This window comes from Cloeon dipterum, chromosome 4 (genome assembly GCF_949628265.1).
Source record: "Cloeon dipterum chromosome 4, ieCloDipt1.1, whole genome shotgun sequence".
In the NCBI taxonomy this organism is placed as follows: Eukaryota; Metazoa; Arthropoda; class Insecta; order Ephemeroptera; family Baetidae; genus Cloeon; species Cloeon dipterum.
Window position 1 is genome coordinate 22,834,392 of NC_088789.1, and position 13,135 is coordinate 22,847,526.

The 13,135-nt window shown below is 40.3% G+C and overlaps 3 protein-coding genes across 7 annotated transcripts; 1 reads left to right on the top strand and 2 right to left on the bottom strand.

The window, feature by feature from the left end:
• Positions 1-23: 23 nt before the first annotated feature.
• Positions 24-3,225, top strand: LOC135944494 (protein arginine methyltransferase NDUFAF7, mitochondrial). Its single transcript, XM_065491488.1, has 7 exons — positions 24-343; positions 442-752; positions 1,218-1,481; positions 1,537-1,656; positions 1,709-1,852; positions 1,917-2,090; positions 3,009-3,225. Exons 1-7 carry the CDS (start codon positions 277-279, stop codon positions 3,177-3,179), a joined length of 1,251 nt encoding a protein of 416 aa, XP_065347560.1. The 5' UTR covers positions 24-276; the 3' UTR covers positions 3,180-3,225.
• Positions 2,682-5,911, bottom strand: LOC135944493 (uncharacterized). Of its 2 annotated transcripts, XM_065491487.1 has the most exons (10): positions 5,645-5,911; positions 5,376-5,512; positions 5,266-5,324; positions 5,139-5,204; positions 4,937-5,084; positions 4,406-4,553; positions 4,201-4,345; positions 3,965-4,143; positions 3,760-3,911; positions 2,682-3,708 (listed from the first exon to the last, which is right to left on the bottom strand). In XM_065491487.1, the coding sequence occupies exons 1-10, from the start codon at positions 5,756-5,758 to the stop codon at positions 3,564-3,566; spliced, it is 1,293 nt and encodes a 430-aa protein (XP_065347559.1). In that variant the 5' UTR covers positions 5,759-5,911; the 3' UTR covers positions 2,682-3,563. The 2 variants fall into 2 exon arrangements, with proteins under 2 accessions (XP_065347559.1, XP_065347558.1); XM_065491486.1 differs by having other exon boundaries at positions 5,266-5,512.
• A 113-nt stretch (positions 5,912-6,024) lies between these two features.
• LOC135944492 (F-box/LRR-repeat protein 21-like) lies at positions 6,025-13,104 on the bottom strand. 4 transcript variants are annotated; one of them, XM_065491484.1, is made up of 10 exons: positions 12,779-13,104; positions 11,017-11,150; positions 9,924-9,998; positions 9,604-9,787; positions 8,314-8,449; positions 7,954-8,197; positions 7,178-7,362; positions 6,975-7,125; positions 6,789-6,916; positions 6,025-6,351 (listed from the first exon to the last, which is right to left on the bottom strand). In XM_065491484.1, exons 2-10 carry the CDS (start codon positions 11,090-11,092, stop codon positions 6,175-6,177), a joined length of 1,356 nt encoding a protein of 451 aa, XP_065347556.1. In that variant the 5' UTR covers positions 11,093-11,150; positions 12,779-13,104; the 3' UTR covers positions 6,025-6,174. The 4 variants fall into 4 exon arrangements, with proteins under 4 accessions (XP_065347556.1, XP_065347553.1, XP_065347555.1 ...); XM_065491481.1 differs by having other exon boundaries at positions 7,954-8,200; XM_065491483.1 differs by having other exon boundaries at positions 7,954-8,200; positions 11,017-11,151; positions 12,776-13,104.
• Positions 13,105-13,135: the final 31 nt, after the last annotated feature.

The window sequence follows — 13,135 nt, forward strand, 5'->3', positions numbered from 1 at the left end:
TGATCTGGGTGTTTGTTTCTGGCTTTATTTTTACCCGCTTTGACCCGTGATTTTAATTGTGACCCACAATGCGCAGCACGACATCACTGGTCGAACGCTGCTCAGACTGGACGATAATTCTCTGCGGAGAATCGGAATCTCCAGCAAAGCGCACAGGGAGGAGATCTGGAGAGAGATTTTGAAACTGCAGCTCAAGACGGACATTCTGTCATTCAGAGACGCTGAGCGACGTGTTGCGATCAACATTGAGTGGATGTGATTTTTTACTCACCTAAAATGATGTCCGCTCGTGCGCACCGGCTCGGGTGCACCTTACTAAAATGCAACTTTTCCTATGGGACAGGTATACGTTTGAACGCATGTACTAACCTTTAAAAAGCAGTAGATTCGTTTGAAATAAACTATTAGAAGCAAGGCAACCATTTTTCCGTTCGTTTCCAGTGCGATTTCAGTCTGCATCGGCGACGCCGTTGGCTCGGCAGCTCAATGCCAAAATCCGAGTCACAGGCCCGCTCACGGTGGCCGATTATATGAAAGAGGTGCTCGTGAACCCCACAGCGGGCTACTACCCCACTAAAGAGGCCATCGGGGCGAAAGGAGACTTTGTCACTTCACCAGAAATCAATCAGCTCTTCGGGGAAATGATCGCTGTGTGGATTTTGAGCGAGTGGCAGAAGGTCGGCGCACCAAAGCCCATGCAGCTTGTCGAGTTTGGCCCAGGGAAAGGCTCCCTCATGTCTGATATTCTGAGGGTGAGAAATGAGATGACTAGGTTTTGGATATAAGTCACTGGCCATTTATAAAAGCTACCCTATTCCAAAGAACGTCTTAAATTTGGCTAAAGCCAAAATAAATTACTTTAAAAATCCAGGAATTTCTTTGTAAAGCAAAATCCTAATAGCTAGAAAATTTATATAAATCTGGGCAAAATTTTTAAGTTGAAAGAAAAGGAACTTATTCTTTCAAAATGAAAAGAAAGGAATAAACTTTCTATAAAAAATAAACACAGCCTATGCTCTAATAAATCTAGCTGACCTTTATTTCGTAAGTAAAACTAGACACATTATTAGCTTTACAAATATCCTGAATAGTCAGTTCGATCTTGTGTCTAGCAGAATTACCAGCTGGGGATTGCTATTTAAAATTTAGTGACACTGGGAACACAAATCAAACAGATATATTTTTCAATCCCTCATAATTAATCTGACATCTGCCAGGTTTTCAAGCACTTCAAAATAGACGGAGTTAGTGTCCACTTGGTAGAATTGAGCCAGAAAATGAGAGAGTCGCAGGCGAAACTGCTCTGCTCTGAAGCAACGTTGGGCAAAAACGAGGAGCACCAGTTGCAAGTCGTTTCTGGATTAACGAGCACGGATTACCCGATTTCTTGGCACAACCATCACTCGGAGGTGCCCAGAGACGCCTTCTCTTGCATCGTCGCGCACGAGTTCTTTGACGCACTGCCTGTGCACAAGTTGAGGGTTTGTTTGAGAAAAGTTTAGGTGATTCTTTTTTGTGAAGTGTATTAAATTACAGAAAACCGCAGAAGGCTGGAGAGAAATTCTGGTCGATATTGACACTGAGAGTGAAGATATAAAATTCCGTTACATCTTGTCCAGAGAGCCCACTCCCATATCTCAGCTCTACAAACCAAAGGTTTATTTTTTCCAAGGTTTAATTATAGATCAAGTTAAGATTTCTCTAACAGGATTGCGACACGAGGGAGGATATCGAAATTTGTCCATCTGCCGGAGCTCTGATGCAAAATCTGGCCCAGCGGTTTGAGGAAGACGGAGGGTTTTTGCTCCTTGCTGACTACGGGCATGATGGGGACAAGACTGACACCTTCAGAGTAAGTCAACTTCATTAGATTTGATTGTTACCTTGTTAGTAATTTTGCATTGAATTTGCAACAGGGTTTCAGCAATCACCAGTTGCATGATCCACTGCTCAATCCTGGCACTGCTGATCTGACGGCTGACGTCGATTTCGGCTATCTGAAGAGGAGCGTCGAGGGGAAAGCCCTCACCTTCGGCCCTGTCACGCAGGAGAAATTCCTGAACAGCCTTGGAATCCAAGTCCGGCTCAATGTGAGTACCATTTTTTAATATCTTTGTCTCTTGACCACAGATTTAGCTTCTTCTGCAGAGTCTTATTTATTGGTAAAATCTTCTCATAAAATTATTCCAATTTACTAAATTTAAACCTTTGTCGAAAAGTGCAAGGAATGCAATATAGTCATGAGGAACACGAATCACGCTTCATATCTTATGATAGCGGTGAAGTAGCGCCTAACTTATCAAACAAACTTAAATTTTCCTGTTGCAAGAAAATGATAACAATCCATTCGACAGTGAAAATACATATAGGTTTTTGTTGAGCAATGCGCAATTTCTCCACAACTATGATTATCTTTCATTCTAGAGTGGTTTTAGTAATGTATGATATTTTTCCGATATTTTGTTAAGAATTCTTCGGAATTTTTTTATTTACCTTTTTCGACCTGAAAGACATCAACATTCCCGCATAATTACGGATGGATTAAACTTAACTGAGATTTCTATGTACTACTAACAGTAAGTCCTGGTCCCGGTAAAATAACGCAACTTTCAACAACCAAACGCGAATTTCCTTGTTGCAAGAAAAGGACAACAATTTATTCGACAATGAAAATTTGGGTGTTTGTTGAAAGTTGCGTAATTTTGCCGGGACCAGGACGACTTGCTAGAACATTTTAAAGAGTTGAAAATTATGCGTTTTATTTTTTTAATATGATTTGAAAATTATTAATTGCTATAATATAATATATAAAAGAGATCATTCAGAATTGTATATGTATACTGACATGACTGAATTTTTTGCCAAATGAAAATGCACGCAGAAGAATCTGAAATCGTGAGAGATAAAAAGCCAATTATTTGTAACGTAAGTCAGTCCGTTTCCTTGTCACAATCAACGTACACGCCTCCAGTGATAATTTTTTTTCAACCAATCTATAAAATTCGCAGATTTTGCTGCAAAATGACGGCCTGTCAGCAGAGCAAAAGGCAATTTTAAAGAGCGGCGTGGAAATGATGACTGACGCGTCTAAAATGGGAGAACGTTTCAAGTTTTTCTCCATGTTTCCTAATGTGTTGGAAGAGCACTTAGGGAAATACCCTGTGTTGGGCTTTCACTAGTGAAACTTACAGTGAATAAAACTAGATTTGATAGCGTATAACTCTACGTTTTATCTGTTTTTCTTCCTGTGCGTACAAACATTTTACGCTGAACACATTTTTTCACTCGAGAGAAGACTTAAGAATTTTAAAAAGGTGTAAAGATAAATTGTGCAATACCAAATAGATACACTTATTTTGAAAAACCAAAACTTTGATTCAAGCTATCAAGCAATAAAAGTAAAATAGTTGGAAGTTTCACAATGCTGTTGATTAAATTCAGATCATAAAATACTGACTTGATTATTGGCTCTGGTATTGAGCTGAACCCCGTTTTTCACAGCTGCGATTTAGGAACACATATACATACATGAATAATTAATTATCACAGTCGCATTGACTTGATCACAAGGTTGGCTGTTCGGTCAGGTGATGGGAAACCTGATTCCCCATGCGCGAAAAGACGTCGCGCAGTCCGATAACCGTTCCAACCACACCTAGCACGATTAGGAAGACGTTGAAACCTTTTTGCAAGACGCTCGTGTGGTTTCTACAAAGTGGACAAATTAAATTGTGCGGATAAATTCCGAGAAATTCGTACCCTTTAAAAAGTTTCAAATGGAAAAGTCCGGGCAAGATGAAGGCCAAAAGAGTACAGCACGAGGAGCCGATTAGGGCCATCAAAGTGCCAAAGTTCGGAACCACCGACACTATCACTCCGGTCAGCAACACCAGAAATAGCCGCAGCAAATTCTGTGGTTTTATGGAATTGAGAATAAGCGATAAAGCCGTAATTGGATACTTACTCCCTTAAGGAGTCCGTCGGAAATGATATATCGAGCCTCAAGCAGCTCCAAAACGGGGAACATCATTATAGGGTATGTGAGGAAAAGCGACACGCACAGACAACACGTCACGATCATAGGAAAATTCACCCCTTCGCTCGAAGACCGAGGCAAATTAAAAGTAATGATGTCACTGGTTTCTGGTGGTGGAAATTAGATTTACTTAATTTAAAAAATATGAATTTAAATAAAATTACCTGGACCAAAGGAGAGATAACCTGACACTCCAAACGCGATGTAAAGGAATGTGACCGCGAACATGGATGAAATAAAATACTCCTTGAACCGGTGCCTCACTTTCGGAGCTAAAGACTGCTCCAGGGACAAAATCATTCCAGCTCCCTGGAGAAATGAAAAGATTTTAGCAAAAAAAAAACACTAGTATTATTTTTTGTCACTTACTTCAAAGCAGTAAATTGCGACAGCAAAGTAAAACGGCAAGCCTTGTACTGAATACTCTTTGGGATGAAATCTGGCGACATTGTAGTGCTGGAAGTCGAACCAGAAAACGACGCCGAATGCGAAAATGCTCGAGATTTGAGCAAAAATACTGTGAAGTAAAGGCCAATTAATATTAATGTAAATGAAAAATTAGTTTGAGCTTTTGTAAAATTATTTTCAGACTTACATCTCAAACTTACAAAACAAATTTTTATCTTTTAACGAATTTTTTTAGCTGAAACTTGTTTTTAGTTTATAATACCTCTTTTAGGCTGAAATTTAATACTCCCAGAGAAAATGACATTTTGTCAAACGAAATTACAGTATTTTTTCTGGAGATGAGTGTGTTTTTAATCAAAAATGGTATTAATGTTGTAAATATGATTTGTCAAAAACCGATTAATTTAAAAAACACTATTTCGTGAAAAAAAACGTCTGAAATTTAAAACCCAAGACATTCTTGACCCTTTTTTAAGTTAATTTGAGACAAACCTGAAAACAGCCAATCTACTCAGGTGCCTCGGCAGGACTAGCAAGTACAGAAGGGGCAGTAAAATTACCAGCCAATGAGTACGGGTCATAAAATGAAAATACGAAGTTCCATTCTCCATTATGAACATCAAATAAGCGCAGCAAAAACCTGAGCGGAATTGTTTAACTTAATAATTTACTAAATATTTTTTATGGTTTTTACCTGTCTGTGAAATTACCACAGAGTAGTCTACTAACGCCCTTCCTGTATTCCCCATCGCATAGAACCCTACACACATTCAAAATATTTGTAATCGTCAGAATAAATAATTTTTAAGTAAAAAAAATACCTATATCACCGTACGTGACAACTTGAGGGACGATTCTGATGGGGTTGGATTTTACATCGCTATCATCAGAGGAATCTTCAATTAAAAGTGGTACTTTGTGTTCGACAAACCTGGCCGGCTTGTTTTTGGGGCTTTGCGCCAGCAGGACGTTCTCTATGTGGTATTTGCTGTCAACCACCATCATCATGGCCTTGACGCTGATCACTGCTACACTTACCATAACCACAATGCCCTCAATAATGCCGGCCTGGAAAATTTTCCATTTGCAAAAATCGATTTCAATGATAAGGTACTTGTTTATTTAATATTTTCACTGAAAACCACCAGCAGGGACGCAAAATGATAACAAAAAAGTAAACAGAGAATTATCTTTTTTCACCTCTTTAAAGGCATAAGGCAGTCCCAAAATTCCAGCGCCGATGAACGAAATGAAAATGTTGGCTAGGATCTTCACAGGGCTGGTGTTGCCGACGACATTCACGGTCGCAGTCATCGTGCCGCCAATTCGGGGCAGAAAAATCGCAATTCAAGTTGTCACTTCGCCAGCATGCCAACGACTAATTGTCGGCGCAGACAGCTGGTGCGGTTTCTGTATCTGGCTTTCTCTTTCCAGTGCAAGTGTTGCGTTTCCTCTGCTCTCGCAGCCAATAAGCAGGTAGCACCGGTGCGGAGTGAGCACAGAAATGCGACGCTCCATCTGCCGGACACGCGGAGAGCCAGAATCGGACGGGAAATCGCGAAAAGATAACGTTTATCAGCTCCGCAATGTTGTGTATTTATTGTACACGCAACCTTACATGATGAATATAAATCAGCATTTTTTATTCATTTCGTTTTAGGCTAAATAATAGTAGATTATTTTAAGACGAATACATTTAAGGTATATGGACACCAGTTTTTTAGTCTTGTTCACCAAATCGGCATGAATTCGGGACACCAATCCCGACCAAGAATTTCGGAAACGCGTTTGCAAGTTTTATTAATGTCGTGCAACTCGTCCTCGAGAAGACACTCTTCCATCACACTCAGCTGCCGCAGTTTTGGCCCGCAACGGCTGACAAACTCCACGAAAGCAGAACATGTCACCTAATTACAAACCAAAAATTAGTGAATTTTTTTCTCTGAAAATTGTCCAGAACACTGGGAAGTGGTAAATGTTTCGTTTTTGTTGAAATAAACTTTGTTGAATAAATAATTATGGTTTTTTTTTTAAAAAAAATTATGCCTATTTTTTCATGAAATGATTTAGCATAAAAATTGGAACTTTGAGAGGAGCTTTATACAGGCCAACAATAAAAAAACATTTTGCATCGTTGGCTATGGCAAAGGTTCGTTTAGTATTGTTTGAGGAATTTGGTAGTAGCTATCTCAACAATTAAATCAGGACAGATCAACAATTAACTTTCAGAATATTTTTTAGTTTTTAGAGACTGAAAAGAGGTAAAAAGGAATGTTAAAAAATTTTCTGTTACATATACAAATAAGCAATCAAAGCTAAAACCTATTTAAATTAATTTTATTACCTCGCACTCTCCAAGTCCCAGTGAAGTGAGTTGAGGACAATTAGAGGCGACCCCGAGCAGCTCGGAGTCGATTGTCGTGCTCCCATTGGCGCCAACTACCAGTTCCCTCAGCCTTGGGCAATGTTTAGCTGAGGAAAAAAAGTTCCCGTTCTCTAAAAATCACTTTTTGTTAATTGCATTGCTCACCTATTCTCGCCAGAACTCGTTTTGGCAAGCAGTCTCCAAAATACAGATGCGTCACCGGCAGGTAGGACGTGAAGAGCGACTCGAGCGACTCCTCCGGAAGGACGAACACGTACATCACCAAGTTCATGCTTGGAGAATGGTCGACGAGAGCCTTTAAATTGAGAATTAAAAGATGATCAAATTAGGGGGTAAAGCGAACGAACCTTCCAACAGTGTGGCGAAACTCTTTTGAACGGCGCGTCTTTGTCGCCGTAAATATCAATTCTCAGGTACTCTAATCGAACATGCTCCTCGGAACTGAGAGCCATGAGGAGGTTGTCGCTCAGCAAAGTGTAGCTCAAGGACAGCTCTCGTAAACACCTGCAGTGGTCAGCCAGCGCCACGATTCCTTCAAATTTAAATGATATATGGTTATTTTATTAAACGTTTTATGTGAGTAATTAAAAACTTTCTCATTTTTGAAGGGGAAAAATCATAATTTTAAGCACAAAAATAAAAAGTATCCTATGTTAGAGCTGAAATATTCCTCAGAAAACGCTTAATAATTTTTCTTTGGTAGAAATAACTTCCTGATTAGGAAAATTGAATTTAATAAAGCATTTGCAAATGTCTGGCTGTGAAATTCAGACGATTGACCATTCTTTCTGAGCTTCCAGTCGTTGCGGGACCATTAAATGAGCATGAATTAAGTCGTTTCAACCATACTAAAAATTTCTATTATCGTCCTAAACTGCCAAAACCATCTTAATGGTGTCTAAAATGGCTTAAAACCAATAAAAATATTAATTTTGTAAAAATCGTGTGCGCTGGATGTTCTCCAGCTTTAATTTTGTCTAAACTTTAAAAAATAGGAGCAATATAATTTATTTAAAAAACTTTGATCAATAACTCTCGTACATGCGCTCTAATTTTTTGAAGCTGTTTAATTAAGGAATCGATTTCAATTAATATTTATTGATTATTTGCACGCTATTCTTACCTCCTGGCGAAACCCTGGGGCACGATTTCATTCTAAGCAGCTGGAGGGTGCGTGAGTTTGACGTGGCGAGCGCTTTGAGTGAGGGGTCGTCGACGGGCGTGTTGTCGATGGCCAGCGAGCTGAGGGCCCTCGAGTGGTCCAGCACCAGCGTCAGGGCGGACACGAACGACTCCTGGTCGACGTCCAGGAAGACGGGCCGCGCCGAGCTCATCAACGCCAGCGTTTTCAGCGAACAGTTCACTAACTGCTTTTATGTGAATTATAAGATTGTTCCACGTGAATTTTATTTTAAAATTGAACGGGAGATTCCGAGCACCTCCAATTACGCGTTTGACAAGAAAAAATAAGTAGCAACTTTACCCTGGAGAGGATGTGACACGCCTTCTGCGCCGACTCGACGGAGCTGTCCGTCCTGAGGATGACGCATTTCAGGTGTTTGGCATGCCGCTTCAGGACGAAGTTGATCAGCGCCGGCGAGGTTGCTGGCAAGCAAGATCTTAACAAAAGATTAACACACTGATTGCCTTCGATTGCAGCCGAGACGGTGAAGAAAGAGATTTTGTTCGTTTCGAGCCCCTGCTGCTTGCGTTTGTAGGCAACTTGCATGCCCGCTGCGATGTGCGGGTCGCCTAACTTGGCAATGTTGCAGGGGCTAGAAGCGTTTGCTTGACCTTTCGAGCGGCTTTTCAATTCATTAATTGGAAAAAGCGAATTGGACGCAGATAGGAATGTTTTGAAATCAATCCGCTAAAATCACGATTTTGCAGATGGGAGGAAAAACCGATTTTTGTTTGTAAAATTACTGTGCACTATAGCTATTTTTTAATATTTTAAATAAGAAAATCAAATCAGACATTTTCCAAGATTTTACTGCCAGAAAATTTAAATATTATTCGTAAATTCGAAGGAAACGAGAGTAATAAATGAATGTGGGATCAATTTTGTTATTAGTCTCTCTCATTTCATTGAACGTTTTTAATTATATTTCGATTTCCTGGCCGTGCAATCTTTATTTTTTCATCAAAGAGAAACTATCAACTCATATTTTTTTATTAAAAATACCGAGTAATTTTTATGTTCCAAATTATGCCACATTTTTTTGCAAAACAACTCATATAAAATCATATGGTCAATCTTGTTGCACATTTGGAAAATTTCCTAAATTTCGAAGTGTGCGCAACAAAGTCAACCTTGCAACCTAGTGGTTTCAAGGTGAAAATTTTACAGATTAAAATAAAACTGTCGAGATTTTGAGTGTCATTTTTGAAACATCAAATTGTTTGCCACTATAAAACGACTTTTTAAATTTTCAAATTTGGTCGATTTTCTTGATTTTTATCTCTTGAATTTTAAAATTCCAGTAAAACGACGGAAATTGGAATTAATTTCATTTGAATACGTAAAATGCTAAAAATTAATTTAGGAAACACGATCAATGTCATTAAACTTGTAAGATTATAATTTAACTTTTTTTTAAATGCAACCTTTCGCAACCAATAAATTCGTTATGTTTTACATTTATTTTAATTTAGTCTTGTCTCAAAATTAACATTAAAAAACATACGCATAAAAGCTAATTTTAGCGAACTCTGCCAGCAAAATTAGAAAAAATAGAGCAAAAAATCGCTTGATGTTAAAAAAGGGGCTTACTTTGAGGCATTGCTGAGGACAAACTCAAACTTCTGCCATAACTGAGGGGACTGGGAGGCTCTGTTCCACGATTTGCAGACGCAGGCCACCCTCCCGAGGTCGGCGACCGGCAGCTGCACGAACACGCTGGCCAACACTTCAGGCGGAAGCACCGACCAGTCGGGCGAGCTTCTCATTCGATGACCTTGGGTGCGAGACAGAGAGCGAATCACGCTTTTGACACACATTTAACGAGCAACAGTCGGGCGGAAGGGGGCTGGGCGGGTGGGGAGGGGGAGGGAGGGAGGGTCGGAGGACCTGCTTATTAGAAGGGTGCATACTTTTGGCGCGCACTGAAGAGATGGCTTTTGGAGCGTCACAGCTCCGCCGACGTTTCGGCTGCCTCGGAACGCACTCTGAAACTCGCATCATCCAACACGCTATTAAAACCTAGCCTACGAATCACTCGATCTCGCGCGACAAACACGTGAATTCATGAAATTACAATTAGCAGGTGCAATCAGTCAAGTCGAGCCCTTTCGGTCAGATGGGTCAAGTCTGAATGAGAGAAAAGTTGATGACCTTACTATTTAAAGGGCATGAACGGTGTAAAATTAAATAGAAAAAGACTTCTTTGGAGCCGTGGAATGATCTGGAAATGAAAATGGATTGGTAGAGACAAACGTGACGTCGTTGCCCATTCAAAGAGGAATAATTTTGCGGTTATGTAAATTGTCAACATTTAAATTTATCAGCGATAAAAGACTTAAGACGTCACTGAAGTTCTAGAGCTTCTAGAAAATTTTCAGTTAGATTTGTTTCAATAAAACTTTGTGGTGAAAAATCACATCTTCGAAATGAGGACTGAATAATTTCCCAATTTTGAGCAAAATATTTATTTCCTAAAATTTTTCTAGTTTTTTAGTGTTGTACACAATTTTGATGAAGACAAAAAATAAATAGAAGGCCAGAAAATAATTTAAAAATTTTTGCAAATGAAAAAAACCGACAGCTTGAAAAAAATAAATTACCGAATTTTAATCCGCATTTTGGCGATTTACTTGGTTTTTGGACTGAAATAAATCTATAAAAATAGAGCTTAGAAAAAATAGATCATTGATCAAATTAAATTTTCCAAGTTTACATAATGGAAACGAGGATTTTTCTTGGTTTCGCAGTATCATTCCTCACTAACTCATCCGATTTGCTCCGGTGCAACGCCATTTTTCATTTGAGACTCTTCCACGGCTTCAGGCAACTCGTATAAAATTTCCTTTACCTATCATGCCCTTTAAAGTCACATTTATCTGAGAGAGAAAACTCGCGGATCACGAGTATATCAGTCTGCGGTCACGGTTTCAACAGTCGTTTCTTATCAAATTTGCGAGATTGAGAGAGACAAGATTATAATGCGATAATTTCCTTGGTAGTCACCGCTTAGGCAGGTAGTGGTGGAGGAAACGCTCGAACAATGTGTCTCTGGGCGTTTTGCTGCAGAGTCTGCAGCCATGAACTGCAACCACCCGCCGGGTTAGGTCACCATTGGGCTCTCAATAGTTTTCAGCACCACTGCAAAAATAGAATTCCATCCAAGATATTACGACAAGACCGGAATTTCTTTTCCTTTTCAACCCCAAAACATTTAACGCGTTCAGCACCGGGATTTTTAATGTTTTTGGGTCATTTTTTGCGAAACAAAATGGAAGGTAGGAAGGAAAGGGTTGAGAAAATAAGTTCAAATGAACGCCATTAAATTTGAATTATACTTTCTGTGTTTTTATGGATTTTTTAAATTTAAAAGCGTTATTTTTATCTGGGAACAACTCCCCAGTGCAAAACACACCCTCTAAAAATAGTCGGCCATTATTTACGCAGTAAAAATTCTACGCGTTGCGAAAGGAGCATCACGTGAAATGCTTTCGCGAGTCACGCGATGCCAACCGGGCCCGTTGGTTTTTGAAAAATAAAAAAAAAAAATCACGAGAGCCGAATGAACGCTTGCTGAACGACACGTGCCTGGTGCCACGCTTTCACGAATATTTCTACAAGTGGCACGTTGCAACCGCGTAATTAGCCACCCTGTCGGCCGGCAACACGTGTTACCAGCGCCACGTGACTCTTCAGGAGGCCCAGGGGCCGCGGAAACCCCACAAATTGATGATTTTTTGTTGCTAAGTGTTCCATAGACTCTAGATATGTTTAATTTCATGTGCAAATTTAATTTTTTTCTAGATAAATATTTTCTTTATCTCAACAAAAATCCAAAAATTAGGAAATTAATATTTTTTCTGTTCGAAATTCGTGCATATTGCTTTTAAAAACCGTATGAAATCTCTAAAATTACAAAATCAAATTTGAAATGTTCAAATCTAATTTATTTTCCCTGTGGTTAAATAATGTTGGAACCCATCAGAAGGTTTTACAATTTATTGCAGCCATTTACGCAATAAATTTTGCTCATATCCAGGAAGTTATGAGTGCGCGGAGTCGGCTGTTCTCGATATTGATCGCGGCGCCAATCACGTGAGAGGCGGCTGTCCTTGTCCGTGTGTCGCGTGAACCAACCCCACGTGGGTTGGAAATCCCCGCTGGGGTGAAATAATCCGTCGCGCGCGGCGTCGCCCGTTTCGAGGCAAGAGTGGCGTGCGGGGAAATAGGACAACAGGGAAAATGGAATTTTCCACTCCTATCCAGGTCACTAATTTGATTTTGCTCTAATAGATTAAATGTTTATTATTTCAAATTTCAAATGGACTAAATAAATTACGTCATAGCTGAAAGTTTTAAAGATTTTTGTTTGTTTGTAATTTAAATTTGAGCATCCCTTTGTTGAAAATAAAAAAAATTTCAGTTTGAGAAAATTTAAATCTAATTCTTGATTTGTCCAGGAAACTGCGTTCTCAGGTGCATTGACAGAGTCACGCGGTAGGAAGACTGTAGTGGGTGTAGGTCATGTTTGAGGATGCGCGTGCGCTGATCAATGAGGAGCTATATCTACACAGCGGCGGCAGCTTCGGGCGGCCCACGTGCATGGCTCTCACGTGGGTATATTTGTTTTGCGAAATGCTCGCTTTCAACCGCAATAACGCCGTTTTCTTGGAGTGCTTCGCAATTAATCCAGCTTCCTGGACGAATCTCGAAATTTCGCCGAGACGCAAATAACGGGTTAGACCGAAAATACAAATATACTCACAAGAAAATGTGACCTTGCCGGCGAAAGTGAGCAACCGCGGGGCTGTTGGCAACAAGAAAGCAATGGTCACCAGGCCACTTTTTATGCGCTTTTGGCTCGCAGGGTTGCTCTTCGGAGGCGAGGGTGGTGCTTCTCTTGCACGTCGATGCGGCGGGCGAGGCAAGCGGTCGACTGACTGCCGGGATCCGCGGCCAACGGCGGCGCCGATGTTCAGCGCAGTTGTGTCTGTTCCCCGCTCTCGCGATGATAATGACACATTATACACGGCAGCGCTCTCGCTCGCTACATGTGCGCCAGCGTCCACCGGTGTGCCGCCGATCTATCGACGCCGACGCCACAGCACACACACACACACACGCA

Bases quoted from the DNA above. Each gene is read 5' to 3' on its own strand.
- LOC135944494 (XM_065491488.1), top strand. From the start codon at position 277: ATGATGTCCGCTCGTGCGCACCGGCTCGGGTGCACCTTACTAAAATGC. The intron at 753-1,217 runs GTGAGAAATGAG...GACATCTGCCAG, and splicing joins TCATGTCTGATATTCTGAGG to GTTTTCAAGCACTTCAAAAT. The intron at 2,091-3,008 runs GTGAGTACCATT...TAAAATTCGCAG, and splicing joins GAATCCAAGTCCGGCTCAAT to ATTTTGCTGCAAAATGACGG.
- LOC135944493 (XM_065491486.1), bottom strand. From the start codon at position 5,758: ATGACTGCGACCGTGAATGTCGTCGGCAACACCAGCCCTGTGAAGATC. The intron at 5,513-5,644 runs GTGAAAAAAGAT...AAAATTTTCCAG, and splicing joins TGCCTTATGCCTTTAAAGAG to GCCGGCATTATTGAGGGCAT. The intron at 3,912-3,964 runs GTAAGTATCCAA...ATAAAACCACAG, and splicing joins CCGACGGACTCCTTAAGGGA to AATTTGCTGCGGCTATTTCT.
- LOC135944492 (XM_065491481.1), bottom strand. From the start codon at position 11,092: ATGGCTGCAGACTCTGCAGCAAAACGCCCAGAGACACATTGTTCGAGC. The intron at 9,999-11,016 runs GTGACTACCAAG...TGCGAGTTTCAG, and splicing joins CACCACTACCTGCCTAAGCG to AGTGCGTTCCGAGGCAGCCG. The intron at 8,201-8,313 runs GTAAAGTTGCTA...TTCACATAAAAG, and splicing joins CGTGTCACATCCTCTCCAGG to CAGTTAGTGAACTGTTCGCT.